The 15,655-nt window shown below is 41.4% G+C and overlaps 1 protein-coding gene across 4 annotated transcripts in view; it reads left to right on the top strand.

Annotated features, from left to right (window-relative positions):
• suco (SUN domain containing ossification factor) overlaps positions 1-15,191 on the top strand; it is an 89,396-nt gene extending 74,205 nt beyond the window's left edge. For all 4 annotated transcript variants that reach the window (XM_061978217.2, XM_061978215.2, XM_061978219.2 and 1 more), the window contains 7 exons: positions 633-1,877; positions 3,730-3,817; positions 3,895-3,999; positions 6,943-7,097; positions 9,103-9,194; positions 11,302-11,357; positions 13,357-15,191. In XM_061978217.2, the coding sequence (XP_061834201.2) occupies positions 633-1,877; positions 3,730-3,817; positions 3,895-3,999; positions 6,943-7,097; positions 9,103-9,194; positions 11,302-11,357; positions 13,357-13,905 (2,290 nt within the window). In that variant the 3' untranslated portion in view covers positions 13,906-15,191. The remainder of the gene's footprint in view (positions 1-632; positions 1,878-3,729; positions 3,818-3,894; positions 4,000-6,942; positions 7,098-9,102; positions 9,195-11,301; positions 11,358-13,356) is intronic.
• Positions 15,192-15,655: the final 464 nt, after the last annotated feature.

The following is a 15,655-nucleotide window of genomic DNA, read 5'->3' as shown; positions in this document are numbered from 1 at the left end:
ATACTGATAAACACCAGGATTAATTATATATATTCATGACTGCGTGGGTTCCCTCCGGGTACTCCGGCTTCCTCCCACCTCCAAAGACATGCACCTGGGGATAGGTTGATTGGCAACACTAAATTGGCCCTAGTGTGTGAATGTGAGTGTGAATGTTGTCTGTACCCCGCCTTCCGCCCGAATTGTAGCTGAGATAGGCTCCAGCACCCCCCGCGACCTCGAAAGGGATAAGCGGTAGAAAATGGATGGATGGATGGCATTACATTTTGACTTCATTCTTGTAATAACTTTTCCCTCAATGTATTTTTTTTTTTTTTTAATGCCAGTTTTACTTCATAAATTTACAAATTTAATCAAACGTCCTCTTTGGCTTTTAAATCATGATAACAATCCGACTTTATTCTTTACTACAAATTTTTTGTCTAATATTATGACTTAATTCTCCTAGTATTTTGACACTATTCTGGTAGAATTACAGCTTTTTTCCATGTTAGCTGTTTGTTTTAGTTTTCTTCACTAATTGTATTTTTAAAATGCTTAAGTAAGGATAAAAGTGATGCTAATTGTATTTTTTAAATGTGTAAGTCAAGATAAATGTGCTGCTAATTCTGACTTTTCCTTCTTTTTTTTAGTCAAAAACCAGAAGAACCCACCACCCACAAGGACTCGGATTCCCCCAGCGTTTCCTCTGCGTCGTCTTCCCTTCTGCCCCACACAGACAGACAGATTGTCACTCTTGTTGAAGAAGAGGAGGACGACGAAGATCCCCACCAGTCAACCGTCACCCTGATGGAAGAGGAGGGCGACGAGGAAGAGGAGAAGAAAGCAGAGGAGGCAGCAGACAGGCACCAGTGGGAGAGCCAGTTGTACTGTCCTGGCTTGCCCCTGTCCTCGCTCTCCTTGTCCTGCATGGCCACGCTGCCTGAGCTGCTCCACCGCTGGTGCTCCGCCGTGCTGGTCAGGAAGCGACTTCGCAGACTTCGCGCGCAGACACGCCCCCGTGTAAAAGGCCCCGCCCTCACGCAGTCAACTCATCAGGTACCCGACCCTGCTTCCACACCCTTACCGGAGGCCCTTCCCCTCACTGAAACGACCCCAGAGATGGAGGCGCCTCTCAAGAGCCAAAGCGAGGTCTCCCCCACGCCGCACGTCGACTCCCACACTCCGCAGCTCGACTTCCTTCTGGAGCCGAGCAGAACCTCCACCCTTCATCCTCATAGCCTCTCAGACCCCCACAGTTCCCTGACGCGACCCACACCCACACACGAGTATGTGCTGCTGCCTCCCATTAAAGACGCCGCCCTGAATCCTGTCCCCACTCCCCCACTCCAGGCTGCCGCTGTCCCAGAGACCAAGTTGAGCAGCGTCGCCACCACCTTCATCACGAGCTCAACCCAACAACTTCTAACCCAGGAGACCGCTTCTCCAGATGCTGCGCTTCTCACTGCTAAGGAGCAACCTGTGCAAGCTCTCCCCACCGCCTCGAAGCCTGAGGACCTTGTGTCCCCTCCCACGGAGCAACCGGCCGCCCCCCCACTCACGGACTCTGATGCAGTCAAGTCGGGGGAGGAGAGCAGGGACCCACGTAAATTTGCTTCTCCAGAGGAGCAGGCAGACCCGCTCCCTCAAGGCGGGGAACCCCAGGACACGGGGGATGAGGAACTGTTGCACACTAACGGGAATGTGCACCGCACCGCCACCGATTTCTATGCAGAAATGCAGAACGGAGGCGATTACAGCGGCGGGGCCGCGAATGGAGCAACGGTACACGGCTCCAGCCAGAAGGAGAGCGTCTTCATGAGGCTCAACAACAGGATCAAAGCCCTGGAGATGAACATGAGTCTGTCCAGCAGATATCTGGAGGAGCTCAGCCAGAGGTAGGACCACCTGGCAAAACCCTTTTTATTAGTGTTGGTAACCAGGGGCGTCGAAGTGGAGGGGTAGGTGGGAATGATGTAACAGGGCCCCCGAGCTTTTGTTAAGTTTGAAGATTTTTTTTCTGTCATTTAAAGATGTCAGTATATTTAAAAAAAAAGTCATAAATGTTGCCGTCAATGTTCAATAATGTTGCTTGAATCTAATTAGTACTATCTACACCACTTATTAAAAATGCCAAAAGGGTTTTTTCATTGGATCTACATGTAGCAGCATAGGGAAAAGTTATGTAAAAGTTTCACTTTTGCATCTCATTGCACATAACTGTGGTATGTTCAAGGATCCTGGATTCAAGTTAGAAACACAGGCGTCACTATTTTTTTAAAGACTTACCGGTACTAATAATATAATCATCATAATTAGGATTCGTACTACCCACAGATGATAATCCTGTATTTATCGGCTAATCTCTCTCTGAAGTAAAGGGAAATTTGACATTTAAAGTCCCAACGATTGTCACACACACACTGGGTGCGGTGAAATATGTCCTTTGCATTTGATCCATCCCCATGTTCACCCCCAGGGAAGTGAGGGGAGCAGTGAGAAGAAGCGTGCGCCACGCTCGGGAATCATTTGGTGATTTAACCCCCAATTCCAACCCTTGATGCTGAGTGCCAAGCAGGCAGGCAACGGGTCCCGTTTTTTGTAGTCTTTGTCCACACACACACACAATGGTCGTTTAAGACCCCCTGCCTCCCTTCGTCTGCCGGCACAACGCGACCTAGTACGCATGCGCGGAAAATGCGCACGTCATAGTCATCTTCAGAGTTGCTTTGTGTGCAAGTTCTTAAATTTAACTTATCTGAACAATATCCAGTCTTGTGGTATTTCAATTAACTGGAATCCAGTGTGCTGTGGGGCCCTATTGTAGGGAATCACTCCTGAGCCATCATAAATTAATAAAATCTTTAATAGACACGTGAAAGTAAACAATGTGATAAAGAACATTTTTCAACAATCAATCTACGGATCTCGATATCTGGTCAGGACACTCCTCACTCTTTTGCCTTCACCTTCATTGTCCATTCGGGTCGCATTTTTTGTAGTCTTTGGTATGACTTGGCCGGGGTTTGAACCTTCCAGTCTCAGGGTGGACACTCTAACCACAAGGCCACTGAGCTGGTAATCCTATCTAAGTGAATGACCGGTTCTGTGATTATTTACATTTATTTTCTGGCTTTTTTAAATTGAAATTGTTGGCAAAATTAACTTAAAAGTATAGATATATACAGGGGTTGGTCTATGTGTTCTAGATATGTTCAATTTCTTTATTTAACCAGGTAAAGACTCATTGAGATTAAAAACTATTTTTCAAGAGCGACCTGACAAAGAGGGCGGCACAAACAAAGTTACAGTAATAAGACAATACAACAGAACAACAGCAGTCATACCACAACAGGTCAAACATTTTTTAAAGTAATTACCGTAAGTAATGTTAAGCCCAGCTTGAAAAAGTCAAAAAACCTAATTATGTTTTTTACATGTGTTTTTAAAATGCTGGTTTCAACCTTATTCAAGCAGTACCGTATTTTTCGGACTATAAGTCGCAGTTTTTTTCATAGTTGGCCGGGCTCCAGTGCGACTTATATATGTTTTTTTCCTTCTTTATTATGCATTTTCGGCAGGTGCGACTTGTACTCCGGTGCGACTTATACTCTGAAAAATGCGGTAATTAGTTTTTTGTGTGTGAGTTTATAGGGCAGTGACGTTTAGGTAGTCTTGTGTATGGTGGCCCAGAATTTGTTGCTACGGCCCTGTTGGTAACTAACAGAATGTAACCCCTGTGTTGTTTAGATACCGTAAACAAATGGAGGAGATGCAGAGGGCGTTCAATAAGACCATCATCAAGCTGCAGAACACATCTCGCATTGCTGAGGAGCAGGTTTGTGGTCAGGAAGTCCCAATGTGGTTTGTTCCATCATCTGATGTTGCTTTTCTACATCTTTGGTTCATTGTCAGGACCAGAAGCAGCAGGACTCTATCCAGGTTCTTCAAAGTCAGCTGGAGAATGTCACTAAACTGATGCTCAATCTCACCGTTACCATCAGCCAGCTTCAGAAAGAGGTGACAGTCATTTGACTTCATATGGGCGATTCTTACTACTCTATTAATTAGAGATCGACCGATACAGTTTTTTTCCAGGGCAGATACCAATTATTAGTATTTAATGAGGCCATAACTGATATTTAGTGCCGTGATTGATTTGCAGTAAATAGTATACTTCAGTAAACAGCTGGATAAAGCTTTAAGTTGTTTTTATTAAACATCATTTTTGAGGAAACGTCGGACCAGTAGCGACTTAGGTCTGATTTACTAAATGTTTGCGTGTACTTAAACACATTCAAACTTGATAGCACACGCAAAACTAGTCTACTAAATGTGTGCAAAGTGGATTGCTCCTGTTAAGTGAGCAGAATAAGCTGTGAAATACATTTTGTCTGTCTTCATTAATATGCAGAATATATGCTGATCATCAAAATGCCCAAAATACTGGGAGGAGAAGATGCAAATATAATTATTTAGCACACCCAATGTGATTTATCAACACTCATCACCGTTTTGCAAACACTTTTTATGTGTTTTATGAAGGGTTAGATCGATAGATAGTACTTTATTGATTCCTTCAGGAGAGTTCCCTCAGGAAAATTAAAATGTTGTATGGTATACCGATAATAATAAAGTACCGCAGTACTAATGAATTACAAACGATAATATACTGCCTTTAAAAAATGGTGGTTCATTGTTTTAATCGCATGCCGCAGTGCGGCGGTGACGTACAGATCCGAGGCGCATAATGTTGAGTGTGCCAACGCGCACACACACAAAGCGCATACAAACAAAATCAGTGTGGGGAGGAAGAATGGCAAAAAACGGCAATTCTACTGTTTAATACGCAGCGCAATATGGAGGTATTTGGGCTTCAAAACTAGCGATAAAGGTGACGCTTTAGAACAAGGAGGCGCCGCAACTGCAAGTGCTGCTTTAAAACACGCCTCGCCAAAGGTGGCGATTAGTATTGCCACCTTTTCTTCAAACTAAGGTAAATACTTACATAATAAGCATTCAGATCTGCACAAGGAGTTATACAGAGTGACAGGTAATAATGTAGTTTCCTGCTGTTCGGTTCCCAGACCGTAGTCGAGGAGCACAGGAGAGACGTTCCCTCCAAGGCCGATGTTTTTGTCGCAGGTAACACCCTTCACTTTACCCGGCAATGGGCCTGCTTAGCGCCGCTTTCGGGTCAGAATGACGAGGCCGCCGAATCGTGACAATCTGATTGTTTTAACAAAAAACAAAAAAAAGATTTGTCGAGTGATCTCAAGGATTATACGTCGGTCGCGTTCCCAGACATATCGAACTATCGTGCTCCAGAGGCCATTCTACTTAACGAAACAGATGAAAACTTGGATAAGCATGGAGGTTTACAACTTCTTTATGTGTGGCTGGGTAAAGGAAATTGGTATCAAGACTCTCCCGGATAAATATGCATCAGTATTGCGGTGATGCGGTTGCATTTCATGATTTAACTTCACGTCTACAGCCATGTTTGTTGCTGTTACACGCGCCGTTTACGAGTATGCGTGTTTTCCCCGTCTTCATAAAAATATAACTATATACCGTATTTTTCTGAGTATAAGTCGCACCGGTCGAAAATGCACAATAAAGAAGGAAAAAAACACGTATAAGACACACTGGAGTATAAGTCGCATTTTTTGGGGAAATTTATTTGATAAAACCGGAAGTAGGAACACATTTGTTGCCGTAAGTTGGAAGTGCGCTGCTATGGAAATGGAAATAAATGCACTGAGAAAAAAAGTTACGGTAGTGCATAAAATGACCAAAATACGGTAAACATTGAACATACCGTATTTTTCGGAGTATAAGTCGCTCCGGAGTATAAGTTGCACCGGCCGAAAATGTATAATAAAGAAGGAAAAAAACATGTAAGTCGCACTGGAGTATAAGTCACATTTTTTGGGGACATTTATTTGATAAAAGCCAACACCAAGAATAGACATTTGAAAGGCAATTTAAAATAGATAAAGAATAGTGAACAACAGGCTGAATAAGTGTACGTTATATGAGGCATAAATAACCAACTGGTATGTTAACGTAACATATTATGGTAAGAGTCATTCAAATAACTATAACATATAGAACATGCTATACGTTTACCAAACAATCTGTCACTCCTAATCGCTAAATCCCATGAAATCTTATACGTCTAGTCTCTTACGTGAATGAGATAAATAATATTTTTTGGTATTTTACGGTAATGTGTTAATTTCACACATAAGTCGCTCCTGAGTATAAGTCGCACCCCCGGCCAAACTATGAAAAAAAACTGCGACTTATAGTCTGAAAAATACGGTATGTCAACATTGTGTATGTGCTGAAAGATTCATTCATGATTGCTGCCTTGGATAAAAACAGAACTCTTTTAGGTTTTGCTGACATTTGATTTATTTTATTTAGACACGCCGAGTTGGTGCTTTTCGAAACACTCGTAGCAAGCGTGTTTAAAAAAAATACAACTAATATCAAGACAATACTTAAATGGGAAATAATTATAGTTACAAGTATATCAAACAAACGTTTATGCAAACTCATACATTCTTCGACTCTGCTCCCTTGGACTGGAGTGTAAGCTTGATGCTTTTATCGTCGTTCTGCAAAATCTTTCACTCTTCCACCCTTTTTGATTACCCCTCAAGGAAGGCTGAAGAAACGTTTATCGCAATTCCAATGATTCGTACAGTCGACAACAACGCAAGCAGAGGGGATTTTTTTCTTCGAGAAGGGCTAAATGGCGACTAGTACCCTTTGAAAACAGAGCAAGCTTGACCCCCACACATATTTAATGGGCGGGACGTGAGCCGGACATGATGTCCGTAAAATCCAAGCAATACCCTGATGCAGTTGACCCCGCCTATGTTGACAACCCTTCCAAGTTCACTGTTTCAAATGATGACCAACAAAATAAACGGTCGATTTTTTCCTTTGCAGGTATCGGACCGTCAGAGCTACCTCGTGGTCTCACTGGTTCTGTGCGTGTCTCTGGGCCTCCTCATGTGCCTGCAGTGCTGCCGCAGCTCCAGTGCCGCTCCAAAAGACAACCCGGCTGCTCTTCCTAAGAGCAACCACTACCCCAGCCCCAAGAGGTGTGTGTCCCCTCCCAGTACTGGTGTGGAAGAACTTACATTTTAGACTTAGACTTAGACTTCCTTTTATTGTCATTCAAATTTGAACTTTACAGTACAGATAAGAACGAAATTTTGTTGCATTAGCTCATGGTAGTGCAGGATAAAAGAGCAATAAGGTGCAGATATAAATAAATAGATTACTGTACAGATAAATATATTGCACTTTTGCATATGCAGCCACGTTTATGGATGTATGTTATATTGTCTTTATATTTTATGTTTTATATGTTATATTTTCAGGTTCATAATAGAAAATAATAATGGGAGTACAATTTTGGTCTGTAAACACGGGACTGGCTGAAGAAGTAGAACAAGCACGCGCGAACCGTGACAAAATATGCTTTGTTCTCCATAATGAATGCACTCGTCAAATTTCTTTATTGCAGTCGACTGCAACCACGCCAAAACATAAGCAAACTCAACGTTCCTCACTCCACACAGGCCTCCTTCACAGGAGATTCATGAATCCTGTTATCTTCACAGCAGTCGGAAATCGCTACGCTCTTCATCGCAACTCATAACTGCGATGTTGCTATTTCTGTGGGATTATTATTCCCACAGGAATAAAAAATCCCTTGTGTTTTATTGCAGTATTGATTGTCCTTTGTTTGTTCTCAGTACATTGTGAGTGACTTAAAAGGGACCTATTATGCAAAACCAACCTTTATTGCCTGTTGGTACCTGTTTTGTCTATTTGGGATCCGCTCAAGTCCCGAAAATTTAAAATCTAGCCATGGAGGCGTACATTTATAAAACAATCTTGCCTTCATTCTTACTTTGGAATTTGAGACTTAAGTTACTCATTTGCCTTAGTTACATCTGTGGATTATCCATTTATGGTATACATTTACCCAAAGAGCTTTGCGTGAATCCGCCATTGTAGTCTGACATTGCTGTAACAAAGTTCCTTATTTTTCTCTATCCTCTCGTTGTGGGGCAAACTCTTGTGCATTCCTTTAAGTCTTCGTTTTTTGACAGTTTCACATTTTTTTCGTTACAACACATGTCTATCAGCTATATTAGCCTACTATCAAAATGACTATGTATCGCAGGCTGACTCAAATCTTTTGTTGACAGAAATGTTGAAATGTAATATTCATTCTACACATATTTACAACATTAGTAAAACAGAGGCTTCTCCGAGGGTGAGATAACTTCTGGAAATTACTGTCTTAGAATGGCCAAAGTTATAGATGTGTGTGTCCAAGTTAGTCTTCTTCTAATGGATTTATTACGATCTTTGCAAGTTGTGTAACGTTTGCTGTGGTCTATAGCGGCACACAAAGTATCAGAAATTCAGCCAATACAACATGAGACATGCAAATATAAATTTGATACACAGAGGACATAAGTAGAGGAAATTAAATAAGCTCAAATTTACCAAAAAACGAGGCATAATGATGCAACATGTACATACAGCTAGCCTAAATAGCATGTTAGCGTCTATTAGCTTGCAGCCATGCAGTGACCAAATATGCCAGGTTAGCACTCAAACAAGTCAATAACATCCACAAAGCTCACGTTGTTCATTCACGCACAGCATAAAACGTTTGGTGGACAAAATGAGAAAAAGGAGTGGCATAAAACACGTCATACTGTGGCAGCGTAGGAGAAAGTTGCACATGTAAACAAACTATGGTGAGTTTAAGGACCGCTGAAATAAGTAGGACAAAACTACTCTCCTCAGTGAAGCATGTTTAATATAAACAGTGGGATTTTTAACAATTAAGAAGGTTTGTGTGATGTTTATCCTCCTACAGAAACCATATTAAAACAAAAAATAAATTTTTCTCCTCATCTTTTTCATTTTTCGCGCATTTTCGAAAAAGCTCCAGGGAGCTTATTATTATTTTCGACCCCTGACCAAAGGGGTTTAATTTTCTGTAAAACATACATTTTGGGGTTCTGCACTGTAAGACAAATTTCTCGAGTGCGAATTAACTGGTGATCCTTTTGCCGTCAGATGCTTCTCTTCCTATGACGACATGAGCCTGAAGCGAAGAGTTACCTGTCCTCTTGTTCGATCAAAGTCCTTCCACCTATCTTCTACTGAAGGTATGACCACCTACACCATCCCACACGTTCCTTAATAGTGTGGCCTGATATTCTGTATACTTTAGAAACACCGTGTCAGTTTTGGTGTTCTTAACTTCATCATCACGCACCGACTGTGTCGACAGGACCTTCTTACTGGTTGGTGTCCAGCTGTTGCTTGTGACCTGCTGTTTATGACACCGCACGTAAATGTGTGTGTGTGTGTGTCCTTGAGGCGAAAAGCTGTCAGTGCCAGCTTGTGTCCACATGCGGGCTTAAGTAGTTTAAGAGCTTCAGGCGTTTACTTGCTCATAGTGGACATTTTTGTATGAATATATTTGTAATAATGGTTGAACTTAATGTACCGGTAGAGTGGAAAAACAAGTTGACTTTATATGTTTAATTGTGTTTCTTTGTATCCATTAAACCATACCCAATTGTATTTACAATCTGCAAAGTATGTGGAAATATTTGAATATTGCTCTCCAAACGTCTTTGGTAATTTACATAGATTGACGTCACTGGAGGAACGCTTCTGCACTCTGACCATGTTATCAGATCAGTCATACTGGAAATATGCAAACATTAAAGAGAGATGTGCTGTTTATCATTCACAATCCCTATATAAGACATGAACACATTTTTTTATTTTTTTATTTAACCTCTTAAGGCCCAAGTTGTTTGTTTACATGCTTTTTTATTTCTCTTTGCTATTTTGGCTTATTGGACCCTAATTAGAATAAAAACTAAAAATTATCTTTTGATATGATGTTCTTAGTCCATAAGTACACAAACGTGTACTTCATATGTACCGGTACTGACATGCTAATTTTTATTTTTACACTTTTTTTTTTCCAAATTCCATTGTATGTTATACTCTTCTGACACCACCAGATGGCAGTATAAGTGTCCATATGTCGGCATAAGACCCCAATTCAGTAGTGTACACAATTTTGGAAATAAGAGCTAAAAGGTGCTGTCCACACATGTGGCCACTAAGGCCTTTAGAGGTTTTAATGCATTTTTAAGTCTTAAATAAATAAACGTCCTCTAACAATGGAGTCAATGGGGTCTCTCTATTTCGCCCACAAAACACTCTAAATCAGTGGTCCCCAACCACCGGGCCGCAGCCCGGTACCGGTCCGTGCATCGATTGGTACTGGGCCACACAAGAAAGAAAAAAAAAAAGAATAAATTTTTATTTTTTTTAAATTAAATCAACATAAAAAACACAAGATACACTTACTTACAAAAAAACCTCCCTCCCCCATCCACACTCTTTTGCACAAAAGGGTTGTTTCTTTCTGTTGTTAATATTTCTGGTTCCTATATTATATATCAATATAGATCAATACAGTCTGCATGGACTGTAAGCACACATGATTGTATTTTTTTATGCGATTTATCTGGATAATAGCAGGATTTAGCCATAAATCTAGAAGTTGCTCATCTGTGACATTCAATTTATACAAGGAAGTGGAGACAAAGACCTGAAGACAGTGTCTGCAGGGAGCAACATTTTTTAACCCTTTGTGTGGATCATGATTAATTGTTCATCTAAGATATGAACATCCTATTAGTCGTCATCGCAGTGAGAGCAGAAATTGTACAGTAAGCGATCTTTTAATCATGTTTGTAGTTTCTGTTTCTTGTTTAGCACTTAGCAATACTGCTACATGATGTTTAGTGTTTCATTGAAGCTGGATCTGTTTAGCAGAGCTTCTAAAACTACCAGCTCACCCTCCTTTTATTCAGGATCAACAATAGAAGGGTCTGGATCATCATTTTTCACCAAGTAATCGTTGTTGGCTCTCTCAAAGTCTGCACGATTTGCATTGTTGTTAATGGGGAAGGGATCTGCGGTTCCTACCTCCAACCTCACGGATCACGTGTCAAGCCAGCTCATTATCTCTCAAAATGGCTCGGGAATCCCTGTGAGATTGATACTATTTTGATCTTAGCTATTTACTCACAAACTTTCTAAGTCTTTTGGTGTCATACATCATGATAATAGCTTCAACATAGAGGCAATGTGTTCTTCCACTCTACTGGTACTTTGAAATGTATCTTTCTGCTGCTTGTTACATTGTTGTTTTCTTGTTATTAAGCCCTCCTCTCGTCTCCCCAGTAGGTCCAGATGACTTGTACATTGTAGAACCTCTACGGTTTTCTCCAGAGAAAAAGGTACAGTATCGTTACCACTTGTGTGTGTGTGTGTGTGTGTGTGTGTGTGTGTGTGTGTGTGTGTGTGTGTGTGTTCTTGTATTTCAACCCTTCTTGAGACATCAACAAGGAAAAGTAGCTTCCATATGAGGACCAGTGAACAAGATAGGACCGAAATCATGGTCCCAGTACTTAAAACCATTGCATCTAATAGAGAATGTCTCATTTTCCCCCATTTATCAAAATTCGGGTGGTCCCTAAAAGGAGGGATTTTTCAAATTGACCTTGTTGGTTTTAAAAGTGCTCCCCCTCTGGTCAACATATGAAATAACATGTGTGTGTAAAAATTTTAAGTGCTCCCCCTCTGGCAAACATATGTAATAACAAGTGTGTGAAAGAAATTGAAATGCGCCCCCATTGGCAAAAAATTAAATAAATATGTTTTAGAGACATACTTTAACAACTTGAAGTAAATAATAAAGATTAAAAAACCATTACAAAAAAATAATAATAATAATTTACTAAAAGCTTATCTTTTTTATATTTGCATAGTGTGTACATATCATTAATGTTGTAAATACACATCTTTATATATCTAGAAAGGCTGGTCCTAAAGAGGGAGGCATTTTTCCGAAGTCTCAAGAAGGTAACAAATACGTGTGTGTGTGTGTGTGTGTGTGTGTGTGTGTGTGTGTGTGTGTGTGTGTGTGTGTGTGTGTGTGTGTGTGTGTGTGTGTGTGTGTGTGTGTGTGTGTGTGTGTGTGTGTGTGTGTGTGTGTGTGTGTGTGTGTGTGTGTGTGTGTGTGTGTGTGTGTGTGTGTGTGTGTGTGTGTGTGTGTGTGTGTGTGCCGAGGGCTTGGTCTAGCTGAAAGAAAATGAATTGTGTTATTGTCATTAAGTTTCATTGTTAGATCAAGCAGATTATAGAATCACTCAATTCTGAAGAGGGAATTATGGAAGTTTGTTTGTTTGTTTACAAAGCTAGCACCTGCATCAGATGAAAACGGTTCAGTCTGCAGTTAAAAAAAAGAAGTGTTCACACCTTGGAGCGCTGTTGCACCAGGTGGATTGACATGAATCATGGCTCCAGCAAAGGCTGGGCTTATCAAACATCCTCAAAAAGATCAATCATCACGTAAAGTTGCAAGAGATGTCAAGTCCATGCCTAAAAGCCTGCGGTGGTGTGGAGTGGGGTTTCTTTTGCTTTTCATAATTCCATAATTCACTTTGCTTGACTTAAAAGTGAAACTCTTACTGACGACCACAACTGTCTTGGTTTATTTTAGTTTGTCTCAAAGCCAGAAAGTCGCCATTTGAAATGACTTCAGTTTTGTGTTATCTGCTTTTTTTCTACAAACTCAAACAACTGAATCATTTTTGCCAGAATGTCGCAAGCATACAAAGACTAACTTAATATTAGGTTCAAAATGAGATTAAGATAAACGACATAATTTGTTGTCCCCTTGTGCATTGTAAATATGCATCTAAATGGATGCATGTTGGCAATGAAGAAGTGGCGTGTTGTAAAATGTTAAAGTCTGTGTCAGGTTCAAACACTGATGACATGTATTAAACAAGACAAATAGCAAAGAATCAAACAGAGACAGAATTAAATTTGGACTCAATATTGAGTAGAAACGTGGCGACTTTACTATCTGTACAGTGGTCCACCACGCTCTGACAAAAAAAGGTTTACATCTCCTCCTCTATTTGGACACTCCCTGTTTACACAACATCTGCTTCCAAAGGAATGGGGGGTATGTAAACAGCTCTTGTTTTCGGTCACATTGAAAACAAAAGAAAAAGATACCTCGGGCTTGGGCTAGTCTTGGATTCAGCTTGAGCAGGTCTTCGATGACAATAGATAACCTCCTCCCATCGTACACAATGGAATTTTCCAAGCCTTTGCTTGGTGCAACAAAAACAGCCTCTTGTCTGTTCATTGGGAACTCAGAACGGAAAGCTTTTTTGATAATTTACATACAATTTTTCTGACAGTCTGTCTCCTCTTCTCTTGCAGAAGAAACGCTGCAAATCAAAGTCTTTGGACAAAGTGGAAACTCTGAAGGCGTCGGACCCTCCGGCTCCCCTCTTCAACGGTGAAATTAAATGCAACGGTTTCCACGCATGCCTTCCACTCCCCGCCCTTCCTCAGCATCCTCCTTCCCCACCGCCACTGCCTCCTCCTCCTCCTCCTCCTCCTCCGCCGCCTCCTCCTCTGCCGGAGATGCCCTCATTGCCCCCCCGCGCCCCCTCAGAGACCAGTAGCTGCAGCTCCTCCACCCACTCAGAGGAGTCCTTCGCCACCCGCCTGCCGCCTCCCTCGCCCGTCTTCTCCTCCTCGGGCCTGTGCAATGGCCACCGGCTGCCGCCACCGCCGCCGCCCGCCAAGTCCCGCCAGGAGAGGCGCTCCACCAAACGGCGGAAGTCGCGGCAGACGGAGCTGACCTTCCCGCCCATGCCGGAGGGCCGCGTGGCGTCGCTGCCCAGCCTGCAGCAGCTGATGAAGGGCAGCCAGGGGATGGGCGTGGGCACCATCAGGGTGACCGCCGTCAGCGGACACGTCTGAGCACGCTTACACAACAACTTGGCATCCCAAAGAACCTCCTGTCGGCGTCCACTCCCTCAAAGACCTTTTAATGGTTACGTGCCTTTATGACCTTTTTTTTTTTTTAACGCTTGTGAGGACAACATGTGTGTCTGTCGTAGAAGAGCACACATGGTGTAGTTGTTCCCACCATGGCATCCACAAAGTATTCACGCATGTGAGAGGAGCGTTACAAACTTCATGACTTTGGGGACCACTTTTTTTTTCCCTCCCGCCTCTGTCAGTCTACTCCTGACCAGCTGAATGAAGAAAACACAAACCTTTTCAGCGAGGTTCCATTTTAAACATTTTAATCAAGTACAGCAGCAGCAGCAGCCTTGGAGGCCATCCTCGCTCATGTTTACTAATGCACACAAATCTGCAAGACCAGTTTTATTTATCTATTTATTTACGTCTCCAGTAATTTCCTCCCACTGGCTGGCCAGTCTCTGCATCCTGCAGCACCAACTTAAAGGAAAGCCTGCACACACTGGTACTCCTTTCAATCTTCATGCTGCTGCTGCTGCTTTCAGAAGCTCTCAGTAGTCCTTTTCCTCACTTTAACATCTTTTTTTTTTTTTTTTGCCGAGTCAGCATTAGTGCTCATTTGCCTAGTCTCTGCATTTTGTACTGTGTGCATTTTCTGAAGGGCTGAGTGTGGTTTATTCTGACCGAGGCTGGGAACTACACATCACTACTCATTACAGGGTCTACTTTCTTTTCTTTACACTAACCGGGGTCCGCTCCGGCCCACTTTTGCACGATTTTTCCCAACTGTGAAGAAGTCATTTTTAGCTTGTGGATTCTCCCGTCTTTCTGTGTGTACCCCGGTCATTGTTTGAAAAAAAAAAAAAAAAAAAAAAAAAAAAGGGAACGCAGCAAAAATGGTTGTTTGGAAACACTTATTATTCATCTTTTCTCCTATTCACTTTGTTTTAACCCTTTTTGAATGTGTATGACATGCTTGTGTGTGATCATTTGTGTCCCCCATCCTCGCCCCAGAGATAACTCCCACCCTGGAGGGGTTCTACGAGCGCCATGTGCACTTTTTGAAATGACTCCTCATGCCTTTTTTTTCTTCTCTTGTTTCTTTTCTGCCTTTTTAAATGTCAAGTGCTATATTTCGGTCTTTCTCTCGCTTTTGTTGCCTCTATTATTCTCTGAAAAGCTGCAAAGTGTTTTTTTTCTTAGCAGGAGTGAGTTACTACAACAATGTAGTGCCATCTAGAAACTGTGAATTTATAAATAAAAACTTTTGTTGTCTTTCACTTTGGTGGTCTTTTATCGCAACTTCCCACAGGATCACGTGACAATGAAACGTCCTGGTGGAGGTTTAATGATATTGAAACATTATTCAATATGTTTTTATTAGCTTACAAAAACTGTAGAAGGCACATTTGAACAAATATGCTAAATATTATAAAACTTAATTGCCTCCAACAATTATATAAAATTGGCTCTATAAAGAAACTGAAGAGTCAGTGTATGTTTTGGTCATTTATTTTATTTTCATGATTTGAAATTGAAAAACAAAACACATTGATTTGACTTTAATTATAATATGCAAAAAATAAAGTGACAAAACACCTTTTTCGTGTCGAAAAGCCATAACTACATCTAAAAAAAAAATTCATTATTCAACAGAAATAACATTTCAATCAACAGACACGGGAAAAACAGACAAAAGCATGTTTTTTTTTCTTGCCATTTCCAGCCACCGGAAGTTATTTTT

This window comes from Nerophis lumbriciformis, linkage group LG18, assembly GCF_033978685.3.
Source record: "Nerophis lumbriciformis linkage group LG18, RoL_Nlum_v2.1, whole genome shotgun sequence".
NCBI classification, from domain to species: Eukaryota; Metazoa; Chordata; class Actinopteri; order Syngnathiformes; family Syngnathidae; genus Nerophis; species Nerophis lumbriciformis.
The sequence above is the reverse complement of the archived record's forward strand: the minus strand, read 5'-3'. Positions and strand labels throughout refer to the sequence as shown.